This window comes from Gallinula chloropus (assembly GCF_964237585.1).
Source record: "Gallinula chloropus genome assembly, chromosome: 1".
NCBI classification, from domain to species: domain Eukaryota; kingdom Metazoa; phylum Chordata; class Aves; order Gruiformes; family Rallidae; genus Gallinula; species Gallinula chloropus.
In genome coordinates, this window is record NC_140085.1 from 80,487,247 (window position 1) to 80,503,225 (window position 15,979).

Genomic DNA, 15,979 nt, shown 5'->3' on the forward strand with positions numbered 1-15,979 from the left:
GGGAAAACAGGTGGAGGAAACTGTCAGTCATCACACTGAGGAAGGCAGGAGACCTCTTGAGATTATTTTTTTTTCTTGGGGGGGTAGCAGAGGAAAATACAAGAAGCAGCTGGGGTTGGCATCTTGCTGGTTAGATGTAGGACACAACGAATAATCTTACAAGTACAGTATGTTTCACCTTACTGGTGATGGTCCTTTGGGAGAAAATGGCTTGATTTCTGGTACTGGACCACAAATACAGAAGCTGGCCTGGCTGGAATCACTTTCTGTATGATGCTCTGTGACTTGGTCTTTGCTTCCCTCTGGGGAGGGGGAGGCAGGATCTCTCTTGCTGAGCTCAGAAGACTGACACAAGCACACACTGTAACATTTGTGTGGAGCTGTGAAATCTGAGGCACAGGAAACTGTTATTCGAAACGGGAAAATCCTGTCTTTGGATTTCTAGTCTGTAATCACTATGTTGAAGATATGACTAGAAATATGGGGTCTCTTGCTTAATTGGGACATATAGAATGGTTGACTCAGGACAAACTATTTCCTCTCTTAAATCACCTAATATTCCCCAAATTTGTCATCTATAAACTCTGTCAGTACTTCAAGTGACCAAGGAAAAGGTAGCAGAGGGGATGACAAATTGAGCCCTGCCTTATTTTGGCAGGACCTGGCTCCTTTAAGCTGAGAGGCAGCTCTTAAAACTTTCATAGGCCCTGTTACTCTTGCACTTTAAAGTACAGGACCACTAACACAAACATCTGAAATTACTTTTTTGTTTGTTTTTTCATTCTTAAGCAAAAAAAAAATACAGCTTTTCAGAGCTGTGAGAAGCCTGTTTACAAGCCAGCTGGTAGCTGCTTGTAATAACAGCTGGACTGAATCAGACCAAGGATCTACCTACTGCAACATCCTCTCCAGCTGTGTTCAGAACAAGATGTTGGAGATGAGCAAGCTGAGCACTGCAGTGGTGTGTTCTTTAAATATCTGGGAGCAGATGTTTAATGTCCATGTTCAACAGCCATCCTTAACTCTTTCTGGTTCAGTTACCTTGTGAGCCCCTTGCATTCCAAGGGAATGGTTTTTCACACCCACCTACCTTGTGAAGAATTGGTATCTCTTGTTCTGGGCTTGCCTGCTGCTGGATTCATTTGCTGCTGCTGGCGTTTACAGTGGAGGAGACTGGCAATAGACCAGTTGCTTGCTTTCCAAGCTGCTCCATGTTGGGTAAACTTCTGGCATAGCTCCCTGCACTCTTGTCAGGTCAAGGCAAGACTTAGCCTGCTTAAGTGCTGTCTGTAGAAATTATTCCTAGGTCACTGATTTATCCTCGTCAGTCTTCTATAAATCTTTCTGAAGATAGAGGAAGGCAAGGACCAGAACTCTCTGTGCAGGTTTGAAGGCAAAAAGTTCATGGAATGGGTCTTACTGTTTATTTTTTTTCTCAGTCTGTTTGCTTTTGAACTATACTGAGCTCTGTATGGGAGAGCTTAGAATTAGAAGGAAAACACAAACAGCAAAGAGTTTTTAATGTTCCCTGGTGTCCATTAACTCCACCATCCTATTTTCCCTCTAAAACATGTATATAACACCTTATTGTTTTACCCAGCCCCTTTAATGAAGGCCTGACTATGCCAGAATGGGTGAGCTGCACACAAAAGCCCAAGTCATGGGACAACATGGGGTGATACAAAGGCAAAATGCTAAGCTAAGGTGTTTGCTGTTCACTGCATTCAGTCCAGCAGCACAGATAACCTTGATGCTAACTAGGAAAGACATGCCAATGGGTTGGGTGTAAGACCACTGCTATCTTGCTGATGGAAATGGAACACTGTTTGGGGATCACAGAAGCCTTTTGCTGTAGCTCCATCAGGAAGCTGCTGATTATGCTGCTGAGGAGGTAGGCAGGCAGGAGTAGAAGCTGCTCGTCCTTCAAGAAACTTACTCTGTTCCCTTGACTGGTCATAGAGACTGGAGCCTGTTTATACTATGGCTGACACTGGGGGAATACTTGTGTTCTTCTCCTGAAGCACTTTGTAGCATGGCATGTTCTCTCCTGGCTTTAAGCAGTGTCCCATGTCTGGAAGTGCTGGAAATTGATCCAGCATGGGGGTCAGTAACCAACAAAGGCACCATGGGACTCTGTCAAGCAGGTGGAGGCAGACTGTCACTGCATGGACCTTCAGGCTACCTGGGCAGCAGCATGCAGTTGGACTAGTGCAACAACAGAAGAGGGAGTGGGTTAAAGGGCCATCAGTATATGCTGGCTCATTGAAACAGGGTTCAGATGAACCTGAAGATGGTGAAGGTGTGAAGTGTGCTTCTGGAGCAGCTTATAGCAGCAGCTGCCATAGATGGCTGGGAGAGGCTGTACATGTCTTGAAGTTGTATGGCTGCCCTTCTGTTGCAAAGTGGAAGGTCCTTCATTTCCCGGTAACTGACATCACCCAAATTTTTTTTCCTTTTACCTTTGCTAAAGTCTCTGTAGCTGAAAAAGATCTATTGTCTCTGAAACAAACACACAATCTCTGGCTTCTAACTTGTTTTGAATTTTTTCCTATTACATGGCTACTGTGCTCATCTACTGTGACTTCCTGCCGGCTGCAGTCTATAAACATCCTGTAAATAACCTCGAGCCTGATAGCTGTGATTAAATGGGAATGTTGTTGAAGTCTTGTGAAGTTGGGAATATTTTGAGCTAGGCTGTGCGCCACAGCCTGCAGCAGGTATCGCCTCTGGCTGTGAGCTGACAGCCTGACCCCAGCCTGCCTGAAAGCAGACAGCCTTCCACATTAGGTGGCTTTCTAACCTGCAGCTGTGCTGATACCATGGAACTGGTCTCTTCAATCTGGAATGTTTGGGGCAAGGCAGGGGGAGGAAAGGAGAGTACCTGTTCCAGGCACTGTGATAACTGCTGTGCTGTTCCTGGCACTGATTGCTGATGCACTCTTCAGACCTCTTTCTTTAGAGTTGCTGTAGGAAACCCAGTTTGATGGAACTGCTTTGCCCCTTCTAGGGCACCTGTTGTTCAAACATCTTGCAAAAATCTAAAGCAGCTCAAAGATATGTCATCATTTCCTTTATGGACTTTAAAACCTCAACTACAAAGAAAAGCAGTTGGAAAGGGATATCCACGAAGTGTGTATCCCAGCCCTGAACCTTCATTACACAATCGTCCTTCCTCTCTGCAGGCAGTGCTGATCCACATTGTTCTTCTATGGTGCTGGAAGAGCCTAAAGCACTTGCAGGAGTTTTGCACTTGTAGAGCTCAAGAGTGAGTCTTAATTAACAGGTGCCTTATTAGAACTCCTGCATATGCACAGGCAGGGGTAGTACCAACTTTTTTTTTCCAGAGAAAACAACATCTAGTGATGTTCTGGGAGTCAAAACACAAGCAGGCAGTATCTAAGGAGCAGTACAAGAGAGTGAAAACCTACTGTTGGTTCCTATGAAGCTGCCCAACTTTTTTCCTTGCTAAATAAGGCAGATGCCAAACAAAATAATTTCTCCTGTCTCCTTTATCTGACTTTGGATTTTCTGGGGGAGATTCACAGTCTTCACTGCAGCCATTCTACTGATAAAGGCAGTATTTATATACTCCTGGAGATATAAAAAACCAAACATACAAATCTCCTACCAGTTTATTAGTTTTTAGCAGTTCATAAATAGGAAACCTCATTAAGAAAGTGGTTCCTGAAGCATAATTCAGCAGTGTCCTCTAAAGTCTGCCATGCTGAAATTACTAATCTCAAGCAGCATCTTATCTCAGCGATCTTCTGCAGTTAAATGGATTGTCTTATAATAACAACTAAATGACAGCATATGTTTTGACCTTCTGTCCAAATATGTCTCTCAAATTTTTTAAGACTTATATTAATGACAGAGTTTGTGTTTCCCAAATGCCAAAGGTTCAGGTTTATTAAACATTACTAAATGATAACAGAATATATGTTTTGCTACAAGAGTAGAGCAAAGATACAGAGAAAGGACTGATGTAACTGGTTGATAATGAGGGAACCACATACACACTTAAAGACTGCTCTGCAGCATGCCAGTGACCTGCCTTCTCCCATCTTATAATACACATCCCACTTACACTGAGATTTAATAGACATGAATGATTACAAATTGCTTGAAACTCTTGATACACTGCTTTGATCTCTGGAAGATCCCAAGATGATGCCATGTTAGCCTTCCAGAAAAGGATAGTCCTTGTGGTTTTTGCATCTACAAAAGAAAGTAAGGATAAAACACTTCAGGATACAACACTAAGGCAAAGAAGCAGCAGCTTTTTTTCCCCTCTTAGGAGAGCTCTGCAGAACTAAAGCTGTGAACTAGAGTCATTACTTGAGTCTGCTTAGTTTACACAGGGCAGTGAAAGTCAGTGCTGGAACCTTCGCTTATGCCAGTGACCGCCTTCTCAAAAGATCATGTGTCTCTTGCCTAGCTGAAATCCCCAAGCTTCCCTGTGGTGTGGAACCACTCTCTTGTGAGCTCCCCAGTCTGCAGTACCCTGTTAGGTATGTGGGGAGCCTGGGACTGCAGAATAAATCACAGCTCTGGGCCAGTCTGTGTCTAACCATTCTGCTGCCTCTCCGCTGCCTTAATAACGTTGGCATAAACACTCAGGCACGGCTTCTCACTTCAAAAAGCTTACAACTCTCATTCTTAAAAAGGAGTTTATTTACCCTGCCTGTCTCTCACATGAAGGAGCCAAAGCAAACAGAAAAAACAAATTAATTTTGCTGCCTGTTTATTTTGGAGTTTCCAGCCAGTTCTGATCTGGAGACAGCGGTTTGGTGCGCATCCCTTGCAAGATACCTTCACCCACACCGCAGCTGCAGAAGTCCCAGTGCCACCAACCAGTAGCAGACAGCCAACGCTGTAACAAACCCTAGTGCTGGATTCCAGCAGATAGGGATGTGGCCAGGTACTGGCTAAGGTTCCCTCTCTCCTTATTTTTAAGCTGGGCTATCGAATGCTGTCAGTTAAGTGGCTATCCAATGATAATCCAATCTTGTGAGGACATGGAGGAGGAGGTACTCACTCCCTCAGCGCACAGATGCGATACCGCTTCTTGAAAGCGAGCAAGGTTTCCATCTCCTCTTTTGTCAGTTCAAAGTTGAACACCTGGACAGAGATCCCAAACAGCCACATTACTTCAGTTTGCAGAAAGACAAATGTAAGTTCAGTTGCAGAAAGAATACCAAAACCAGACGTAGAAGAGCCTTGTATTTGCTGAGGCACTACAAAGGGTGCACAAGACGCACCTTAGGGGTGAGCAATGAATAAATGTCACAAAGTCGCTGTGCTGGTGGGGTCTGATTGCATCGCTATTCATATCACAAGGTGGAAAAACTGATGTCATCTAACTTTCATTAGAGAGAGAAGAGCCAAGAGACTTAGGTCCTTACTTTTAAAGTAGCTTTTTTTCATTCACAAAGAAGTAACCTGCACGGCATCTAACAGCCAAAAGGGTTTTGCCAGTTGTAGGTATGCAAGGGGTGCTTTGTTCCAATGGCAGAGCAGGTTTTTCTTTGTAAAGTTTAACAATGCAAGTTTACCACTATTCATAGTTTCGTAAGGTGCCCCCTCACCTTGAAATTTTCCTCGATATGCTGCGGAGTGACAGATTTGGGAATTACACTCACGTTTCTTTGCATCTGGAGCCGGATAAGCACCTGCAGGATCAGGGAGGGAATTACAGCTGAGAAGTTCTGCCTGCCTTCTGAAAGCAGAGAACCGTATGTATCTGCAGGGTTATATGGGACAGCTCTACTCATAACCAGGGATGGCTCACATAGGAAAAGCACTATAGTTAAACCTTCCTAATTTTTGCATGAGCTCCATTCATCATCATCTCTCTGTGAAGTTGAGATGATGGCGTGAGAGTATGCTGAACAGGAGTTCAGGGTTGGCAGGGATGCTGTGCAAAGAAGTGGCGAGTGTGCCCATTAAAACCCAAAGCCATCGGTGAGCTTCTGTCCTACATTAAACCTAGCATATTTTTTGAAACATTATGGCATGTAGGAACCACAGCTGGAGCTCAGCTTTCTGTAGTTCCTTTAGCACAAGCAAGAAAAATACATGTCACCAGGGAAAATCGCACAACCAGTATTAACCTGGGCTGGGGTTTTGTTGTGCTTAAGGGCAACTTCCTTAATCTGGGGCTCATCGAAAAGGGAAATATCTCCAGGCTTGGACCTGTGAAAATAAAAAGCAGATTTCAGCAGTTAAATGGCCCGCTGTCTGCTCCCTCAAGCACTGCAGTATAAGAATATTATTTAAATTACAAGAAAGCATCATTTTACACACTGTAGTTCACCATCTTCTCATTGCTCTGGCTATTGCCTTTCATCACATGTTGGCATACAAGAGGAGGCCTATGGTTTCCAGCCTAACAGATTGCTGTCACACATTCTAGTCCAGCCAGGGACCAAGCTGGGTATTTCCCAAAAATTTCATTTTGAGAATGGGCAGCTGCCATGTCCTTCACAAGCACAGCAGCTCTGCTAATGACCTGAGAGCCATGAAGACTGGAGTAGATGCAGATTTGCTTCCAAGGCATCCATTTCAAAGCCGACTCTATTTGTCTCAGCAGGACTGCAGAGCAGATACTTTCCTTATTTGCAGCTTTGGTTTTGTTTATTTTTTTTAGTTCAGAAATTCTCTTACACATTTAATAAGCTCACTCAAGCTCAATTATGTGTTATCTTCCCTACTTTCACCAACCAATTGATCATTTTCCTCCTAAATCTGAAAGTCCAGTAACTGCACAGACAGGAATTAACGACTATCACACTAAGCATGAGAAAGGTTCATCAGTGCATGTCATTTTCAACAGCTTAGTAAATCTTTTTCTAACTACATCAGTTTTACCCTCTGAGGGTTTATCCACATCCTGAGACCTGTATCAGCTCCAGTCTGTGTCTAAGATAGAAGCCCACAAAGCATTCTTACCATGGCCAGTTGGGTGCTCCAAGGGGACAATACGCAGTGACAGAGATCCCTTTGGATTGGCAAAACTTAATCAGCTCTTCCTGAGGAAGATAGGGGTGGCTCTCAATCTACAAAAAACCCACAGTTCTTCAGAAGCAGAAGATACTTCAAGGTTTAGCATCACTCTGATGACCTACCAAGCTGCACATCTACTTTGAAAAGGTTCTTTTTGCAGCTATGGGTTTTTTCAGAGTCTGACAGTGGTTCAGATTGTTTCCCCTTCTTCCCAACCCTGCCTCCAACAAGGCCAAATCTTCATAGATCAGTTTCTCTTTCCAGTTGCCTGCCTCATTTTTCATGACCTCTCAGAGTCCCCATACCAATGGGCTACAAGGTCCAGTTGTGCACACCCAGCTGAAGCCCCCAACTCTGATGTCACCCAGTGCTACCTATTCACCCCATAGCCTGGCTGTGGTCCTATCTCCTCCTGCAGCCTCAAATGCAAAACCCCAGAGAGAAAGATGTGATGTCAGTACTGATGAGTTTGAGAAAACAATTACCTGATTATTTGCAGGTTTGTGTCTTAAGCCTGGTTTGCTCAGGAGCCGATCTATCTGTTTGTGGTTGAAGTTGGAGACACCAATGGCCTTCACCATTCCCGCATCCACCAGCTCTTCCATAGCCTAGAAGCAGTACAGAATCAGACTTTGAATCAGCTATTGAATTAAGATTTATATATATGGAATAAACAGGTGCACAAAGACCTCCAGTAAAAAATTGTCATGGCTGGGATCCTCTTCTGATGTGGCACTAGTACACTGCATCGAACGGTGGGACCCTGGCCAAAAAGCTCAGGCTCTCACATCGTGTATCACCACACAAATAAGTAACAGCATTATTCATGGTTAACAATTACTATGCTATTATTATTTCAGTAGAATACAATTATTTTGAAATATTACCCCCAGGTAGAGCTTCTGCTCATAAATAAACACAGTTTTTTAGGGTAATTCCTCAGCGAACAACCACCCAGAATAAAAAGCTTGTCATGAGGAACGGAGCAGCTCGATGAAGAGCTGTTCTGGGAGAGCTAAAGCAGGACCCCTGATCACCAACGCTGATTAATTTCCCAGAGGAGATGTACCATTTAGTGGTGGCAGTGTAGTAGAAGCAGCACAGTGTTTGCCCACCATCACCAAACAATTGATCCTTTCACATTAGCAAACACGAAAACAACTAGACAGCCCTGATTAGGTTGGCACCACAAGCAGAAAAGAACCAGGAGAAAATAATCTACTACCAGCCTTTAGAGCAGAAGATACACCACTTCCAAAGCAGAAACCCTTTTTTATTTGAAGTCCCTGTAACAAGCAGCAGCCTGAGATGCCCACTTCTTTCCCTTCAAATGAGCAATAAAAATGATCTGACAGAAGAACATAACCCCATCAGCCAAATGTTCTGACTCTGGTGAGTCACTTTGTCTTCTTTTGACCTGACCCTGCTCAGCACATGGTGGGGGTAGAGGGAAAGGAAGACACGCCATCAGCCAAGCAGGAATTTGGGCTTGCCCCCAAGCCTTGTCTCCTATGCCTGTGCCACACTCACATCTCTGTGCGTTGCACATACGATTCCCAAAGTGGAAACCTTAAAGCTTTCAGCCTGTTACTTCAAACTAGCAAGGGCTTTTATGGCCTGTCCATGAACGTACCTCCCATGTATCCAGAAAATCTGTATCGCTGGGAATGATCATGCCATTTCCATCTGCAGGAAATGGCTCCTCTCCCGCCTGTCATCCCAAAGGAAAAACAAGTTGAAGGTAGGCTGACTTGTATGCAGTGAAAGGAATCACTTAGGAATTCTACAAGCAAGTGGAGCTGGAGGCACGCTGGGAATCCTGGCTTATGTTTGTGTTGGGGGGAGAGGTGGCCAAAACCAGTGCTCGGTAGGAACAGAGTAATCTTCAAGAAAATCTGCCCCGTGAGAACCTGTGCTGCGGGCAGAGGAAGGGCAGGCACTGCTGTGTGCCTCAGCCAGGCTGGGGGAAGGCCGGGGATGTGACACAATGGGGAAACAGGGATTTATTTAACCTGGGGGTAGAGGGAGAAGAGAAAAATAGCCACTAAGTAATTCACAACCGTTTGATCCCGGCCAAGCAAACGACAGCCAGATCCCGGGCTTCAAGGGGAATGTGTAATTTGATCCGCGGCACAGAAATGCTGTGCAGGGTAAAATAGGGTGAATTTTTTGTACTGCAAGATGTACCTTAAGCAGCCATGACCTCCTGGGCACTCCACACTGGGTGTGGAGGTTTGTCATTATGTCTAATGAGGTTTAACAACGTTTCTCATTAGAGAGGACTAAGGGCATGTCTGGTCTCAAAGGAAAACGTGGCAGAGCTCCGACTGATGGCTCCCAGGAGTTAAACTCTCAATACCTTGAATCCCATGGGCCAGTGCATCAGGTAGAGATCCAAATAATCCAGCTGGAGGGCAGTAAGTGTTTTCTGGCATGCCTCCTTCACCAGGGGTCTCTCGTGGAAGGTGGACCAGAGCTGCAGGGGTAACACAAAGCCAGGGAGCTGCTCTCCTGGCCGCATCCCTGGCAGGGAATCCCAGGGCGCAGACACAGAGGCCGCTCCTGACAGAACACAGGGTACACCTGCCTGTCCTGAGGAAGCACCAAATCTGTGTGCCTGATTTTATTTGTGGGACTGGCAGTTCAGTACAATGAGAATGAGATACTGAGATACTCTAAAATTCCAGGGATTCACACAACAATTAGACAAAATGAAGGGGGGGGTGGGGGTGGGGTGGAGGGAGGAGAAGCAAAACTGGTGAAAACCAACCCACCAGCTTCCAGCAGATAGAAGTTACTTTATTTTTCCTACCATTGTTGTTGAGGGGAAAAAACAAAACAAAACATAACATACAGGAGTTATCAGGCTGAGGCCGGCAGCGCAGCAGGACTGACCACGAATACAATAGCCCTGCTTCCTATCTCAGAGGCAACTGAGAGCACAGCCTCAGTTCCTGTCTCCGTGGCTGACAATGGATATGGACTAAAAAAAAAAAAATCCCTCTCAAATCAAGACTTTGCCCCCCCTCCTCTCCCCTCTCCCCCCAAGAATTGACCTTTTCCTTCCCTCCATCCACAAACCGCTTTGCCCCGACAGAGTTCATTCCCGGACAGGCCTCATCCCCTGGCACTTGGCGGGTTAGGGCCTTGTCTCTCCTCCTGAGGGCTGACCTCATGTGAGATGAGTTACCCAGCAACATACCTTGCTGACAACGAAGAGGTCGTCTCGCCTCACAACCCCCTCCTCAATTTTTTCTTGTAGCGCATCCCCGACCTCACGCTCGTTCTGGTACATGTAGGCACAGTCAAAGTGGCGGTACCCAACACTGATGGCAAACCTCACGGCATCGCTTGCTGTTCCTCGGAGAGACTGAGCCAGGAAGAAAAGTCAATAATTTGGTAAAAAGCAGAAGTTTGCTGTTCTCCAAATCTGGAGACTTTAAGCCCCCAAAGAACAAGGTTTGCCAGCTTAAGCTTTCATTAGTTTTATGGAATAAAAGAGCATGGGGAGTCACTGATGAGTTACCAGAGCTGATCTGCCCTTTTCTAAGGATTCAACACTTGCATTCAGAGACCAGGCAATGGTTAAATAAGTTCTAATTTGCCCAGAAATTAAAAGCAGCATTAGTGTGAGATATAGGTGACATGAGGAAATTAATCACCTATGGAAAGCTTGCTGGCCCCTTGTGCAAACAAGCCGGCTCCTGTTGACACAGGGCAAGGGAGGTGAGAGGACGGCAAAACACTACAGACACTGCCACCTCCCGGGTAAAATACACAGCCCGGCATTTAATGGCAAAGTAAATCAGATTCTTGGCTTGGATACACTGAAGAGTTGTTTGATCACTGGCTACTGATGCTGGAGAATGGTGCTACAAACAGAAACATGGTTCAAAACCACAACCGCCTCTACATATAACTTCACTGCATCACCACACATCATCTTTATTTTATTTATTTATTTTTTAAAAAATTATTTGACTTCTCTATTTCCAATCAAGGGTGCTTGGTTGGTTCACTTAAATGTAAAAAAAAAAAACCCAAACCCAAAAAAAACAATATTACAACTGCAGCATTTTTTCCCACAGGGCTATAGACAACCAAATAGCTGGTTTAAAGATATACGAGTTCCCCTCTCTGCAGCCACTTTCCCCTTCCCACTCAGGGAGGCTGAAGGTCCTGGGGCAATATGGGAAAGCAGGGTAGTGGCAACACCAGCCACGCACATGGCACTACAGTGGAGCTTCTCTCTGGGTGCTGCTGCAGCATGGGAAAGCTGCCATGTAGGAGCGATCGGCAGCGCTTCAGCGTGGAGGAAGAGCTGGTGAAGAGCAAAGGTGACAATATACCCTGTGACTCCACAAAACTCTGTAATGTGAGATGCTTTTCAGAGAGAAATAATCCTTGGCTTTGTTTTACATGGTGCTCGCTGAACAGGACGTTAAGTTCCTGGAGTGGGAGTGAGTGGGTAAAGGAGAGGCCCTGTGGCTGAAGTTCCTGTGGGAACCTTGAAATCAAATAGCTTCAACCAACCACAGAGGGTTTGGGTCATGTTTTCATCGCATTAAGGCAAGAGATTTTTGTGGTGGCAGTATCATGTGTCCAAAATTTTCCTTCTGTTTAGTCCTAACCAGCTCCCATCGGCATCTCAACAGGTTCCTTCAGAGAGCTTGTCCCTCGCAGCCTCAGCAGCCTCACAGACCCCACACAAAGCATGCTCTGCTTTTTTTAAGCCTACTTCAGCCTTTTGTCATCCAAACAATCAAGACTGAAAGGGATGAACAGCCTTATTTGTGTATAATTTATGTGTTGATTAGCAGCTGCTGACCCAAATATATAACAAGAATAATTTAAGATACTTTTATGCTGATTGGACAGTGTTTCCTAGAGTTGGCAGGTTACAATTCAACATAACATGTTCCCAGTCTCAAATTCAGGGGACAATCCATCTTTTTTCATACTTTTTTAAGCAGCTTGCTTAAATTTTTCAGCTCAGTTCCAGAATCTTTTTCCATTTATAATTCAGTATATCCCTATATCTTGTCTCTTAACAGAATTCCATGAGATAGCATTGGCAGATAAAGAACTACCCAAAGCCTTTTCCTGCAAAGAGCTGCCTCCTCATCTGCTGCCATACTAGTAAGTTATCCTCAGCTTCTTAGAGGTGAATGTAAATTCCCATTTCCAAATCCACTTCTTGCCATTGAAGTTCCTAAATCTACATGCACTTACCAAAGGTATTAATGAGATATTAACACCCAGTGCTACAAAAGAAAAGGGAAAAGAGAAATAAAACCCCAAGCTAGGCAGGAGGTTTTACTGGTGTAGGGTGTAATATTTTTTTCTATAGTTAAGAAAAAATCTCCTTCTACCCACTCCAAATGAGCACTACCTGCACTCTTAAAAACCATCCTGAAGGACAGGTATGAATTTCTGCAAGACATGAACTGCTGCAGAAGGCAAGAAATGCTGCCCAGAGGGTTTCCTGCACTTTCCTGACCTGAAGAGGAGATTTCTCTAAAAGTCCACCACAAGTCTCAGTAATTTCCTGGTGTCACCTGTGTGGCCAGAGGCGAGGAGAAGTCCCGACCTCCAGAATGTACCTGCCAGGTCCCCAGTCCCAGGATGGGCATTCTCGCGCCGGTGGGCAGCTCCAGGTAGGTGGCCATGAGTAGTCCCTTCCCAGCTGCTGCAGGTAAGGAGAGGCTCCAGCCTCTTGCAAAACTTCTTAAACAGGCTTTGCCCCTCCCTCCTGCCCGCTGACTGGCTGTGGACAAGGAAAATATGGGCAGAAGTGCCATAGTAAGGGAAGGATTTTGCCTTTATCTCACCCTCTGATGTAGTTCAAAACTGATTGTGTGCTCCTCACATGAATTTGTTCCTAGGCTCATAGGGTGTTTGGGTTGGAAGGGACCTCAGAGCTCATCTAGCTCCAACCCCCTTCTCCCACGGGCAGGGTCACCCTCCATTAGAGCAGGTTGCCCAAAGGCCACATCCAACCTGTCCTTGAACGCTGCCATGGAGGGGGCAGCCAACACTTCCATAGGCAACCTGTTCCAAAGCCTCACCACCCCTACAGTGAAGAATTTCTTCCTTATCTAATCTAAATCTACCCTCTTTTAGTTTAAACCCATTATTCCTTGTCCTATCAATACACCCCTGATAAACAGCTTTCCTGTAGGCCCCTGTATCAACTCACATAAGCAGGAATCTTCAAATTTTGTTGAGTGAGCTCATCATGCCAGTGTCACATACTGCCTTGACCAAGGTTGCAGCTTTTTGTGTAATTCACGGTCTCTGCATTTCTGCAGGAAAAGTGGTGTTTAAGGGTTCTGGTCTCGCCTTGCCTGCTCCTGAACACATCATCACAAAGGTGTTTGTCCCAGGAGGAAGCTCTGATGTGTCCAGAGGAGGGATCGCTGTAAAAGTGATTCCCAACAGAGCTCCATCCCCTCAGCATTGGGCACTCACATGATAAACATCCCCCCCTGCTGCAGCCAAAGGCTCGTGCTCAAGAGCTGCAGGACACAGGGACAGCACTGTCCTTTGAAACGAAGGGTACCCCTGGACTTGGGAGAGGAACTAAGAAATAAAGCTTTGTCTTTCCAAGAGTCATCACATTTACCCTGGCCTGACTCTTCAAAATCAAACCTGCCTTATCAGCCAGACTGACGATCACCAACAGAACGCTGTGGCACACTTGTGTTTCCTGGAGCAGCCCCTGTGTTGTTCTCTGTACTTACCCACTCTTGAGAAGCCAAACAGCTTCAGGCATCTTGTTCCTTGAGGCCGTGTCACCGCTACATTAGGGCCCTCGCTGCCTGCACGCTGTCCTACATACAACTCTGGTTTACTGCTCACAGCTGGAAAACTTTCTTCTGCATAAACAGATAAATTTACAAGGCTTAGTAGGAACAGCAGCTCACCCTGGAAAATCCAACCCCCCTCGTTTTAGTGCAGAGAGGGTTTGACCCCAGTCTAGAGGCTCCTGTGTCCTGCCAGAAGGAGCTGGCCGCTACCTGGTTTCAGAGCCCTGCCCAAAATTTTGCAAGAACTCTTTTTAAAGCTATGAGTGGTAAGTAGTGTTTATCCAGCCATTAAGGAACTTCTCCTTCTCTGCCATTTCTTTGCCTGGTTGTTAGAGACAAAACCAGCCCCGAGGCAACACCACGTTTCAGGAGGCAGCGTCTCAGGTGTCCAGTGACCCCAGGCAGGTGGCTCTGGTCAGGCAGTTTTTTACTGCGTGTGGGCCACCTCTGCCTGACCTTTCCCACAGGGCTCTGCACTGCAGATCTACTCCCTGCTGCATCCTACAGCCTGGCCTTTTCCCCAGCAGCTGGAGCCAGAGCTGGCTTATATTTTACCAGCTTCAAGTTGGCAGCTCAGCACTATTTGCACCTGGCTGTGGAAATGTGCCTGGGAGTCACTGACACTTCAGAGTTTCACAGATAAGAAAAATTTCTGACATACATGAAGTTAAAAAAACCTTGAAGTGAAATGCTTCTCAGCTCAAGCTACTCAATTTTTTTTTTGTTTGTTTAAAGTCCTAACTGCTGTGAAAATCTGAAGGAGGACTTAAAGGCAAAGAGAACCGAGGCTTAAGAAAGGGTGCTCTGAGATAATGACCATTTTCCCAAAATAGACTAATGACCGCCACAGCCCCACGTCCAGGGATTTTAACTAAGGCATGAAGATCACTGCAGCTTTGGGGCAAGCCAAAGGAGAACACCGGTTCTGTTCTGCCCAAATCCTGCCATGAAAGCAGGGTTTAACCAGCAGTTGTGCTTCTCATCTGTGAGAAAAATTAATTCCACAGTGGGAAGATACATGATAACCATGGGGTATCATCCACCTGATGCCGTGTCACTCACAGTGACTGCCAAGGGACCTGTACAGCTGGTTTGCAACCAAGGGCAAGAAGAAATTAACTTCAGCTCATTGCAGAAGCCAATGCAGATTAACAACAGGATGGCTTCCCTGTCCCCTCTCCCTCAGTGATGTGTGGTTGCCTCCCTAATGAAGGGCTCTCCTGGTTCCTTGACCTCTGCCTTGTCCGTCACAAAGGCAGACATGGAGAGGGTTATCCCACTTGCTGCTCCAGCCATCTCTCACAGGAAAAAGCACATTTTCATACTGAACGAAACTGCATCCCACCAGCTGCTGAAATATCAGTCACAGAATCATAGAATGGTCTGGGTTGGAAGGGACCTCAGAGATCATAGAGCTCCAACCCCCCTGCCACAGGCAGGGACACCAACCTCCAGGCATCATCTAGACAAGTTTGCCCAGGGCCCCCTCCAGCCTGGCCTTGAACATCTCCAGGGACGCGGCATCCACCAACTCTCTGGGCAGCCTGTTCCAGCACCTCACCACTGTAAAAAACTTCCCCCTAATACCTAATTTATCCTTCCCTCCTTTAGCTGCAATCCATTCCCCCTTTTCCTGCCATTATCTACCCTTTTAAAAAGGTGGGTCCCCCTGCAGCCTTCTCTTCTCTAGGCTGAACAAGCCCAGTCATTAGTCTATTTTGGGAAAATGGTCATTATCTCAGAGCACCCTTTCTTAAGCCTCGGTTCTCTTTGCCTTTAAGTCCTCCTTCAGATTTTCACAGCAGTTAGGACTTTAAACAAACAAAAAAAATTGAGTAGCTTGAGCTGAGAAGCATTTCACTTTGAGGTTTTTTTAACTTCATGTATGCCAGAAATTTTTCCTATCTGTGAAACTCTGAAGTGTCAGTGACTCCCAGGCACATTTCCACAGCCAGGTGCAAATAGTGCTGAGCTGCCAACTTGAAGCTGGTAAAATATAAACCAGCCACGTGGGAAGCAGCACGGAGTCAGAGCTAAATAGCTCTCTCCTAAATACTAATTGCTTCATAAAACACCTTTGAAAGGTTTTGAGGTTTCTCTTTGCACTTTATTAGGGAAGTGCTGCCCTCTACTCACAGCTTCAAGCCCAAACTGTGTTAGCAGAA

The 15,979-nt window shown here is 45.6% G+C and overlaps 1 protein-coding gene across 1 annotated transcript; it reads right to left on the reverse strand.

Annotated features, from left to right (window-relative positions):
• Window positions 1–4,178: 4,178 nt before the first annotated feature.
• LOC311196805 (aldo-keto reductase family 1 member B1-like) lies at window positions 4,179–12,674 on the reverse strand (the record flags this gene model as incomplete). The annotated part of the gene is made up of 10 exons (XM_084270439.1): window positions 4,179–4,218; window positions 5,039–5,121; window positions 5,589–5,672; window positions 6,114–6,195; window positions 6,952–7,058; window positions 7,491–7,613; window positions 8,639–8,716; window positions 9,365–9,481; window positions 10,208–10,375; window positions 12,609–12,674. 10 exons carry the CDS (start codon window positions 12,672–12,674, stop codon window positions 4,179–4,181), a joined length of 948 nt encoding a protein of 315 aa, XP_084126565.1.
• Between the last annotated feature and the right edge of the window lie 3,305 nt (window positions 12,675–15,979).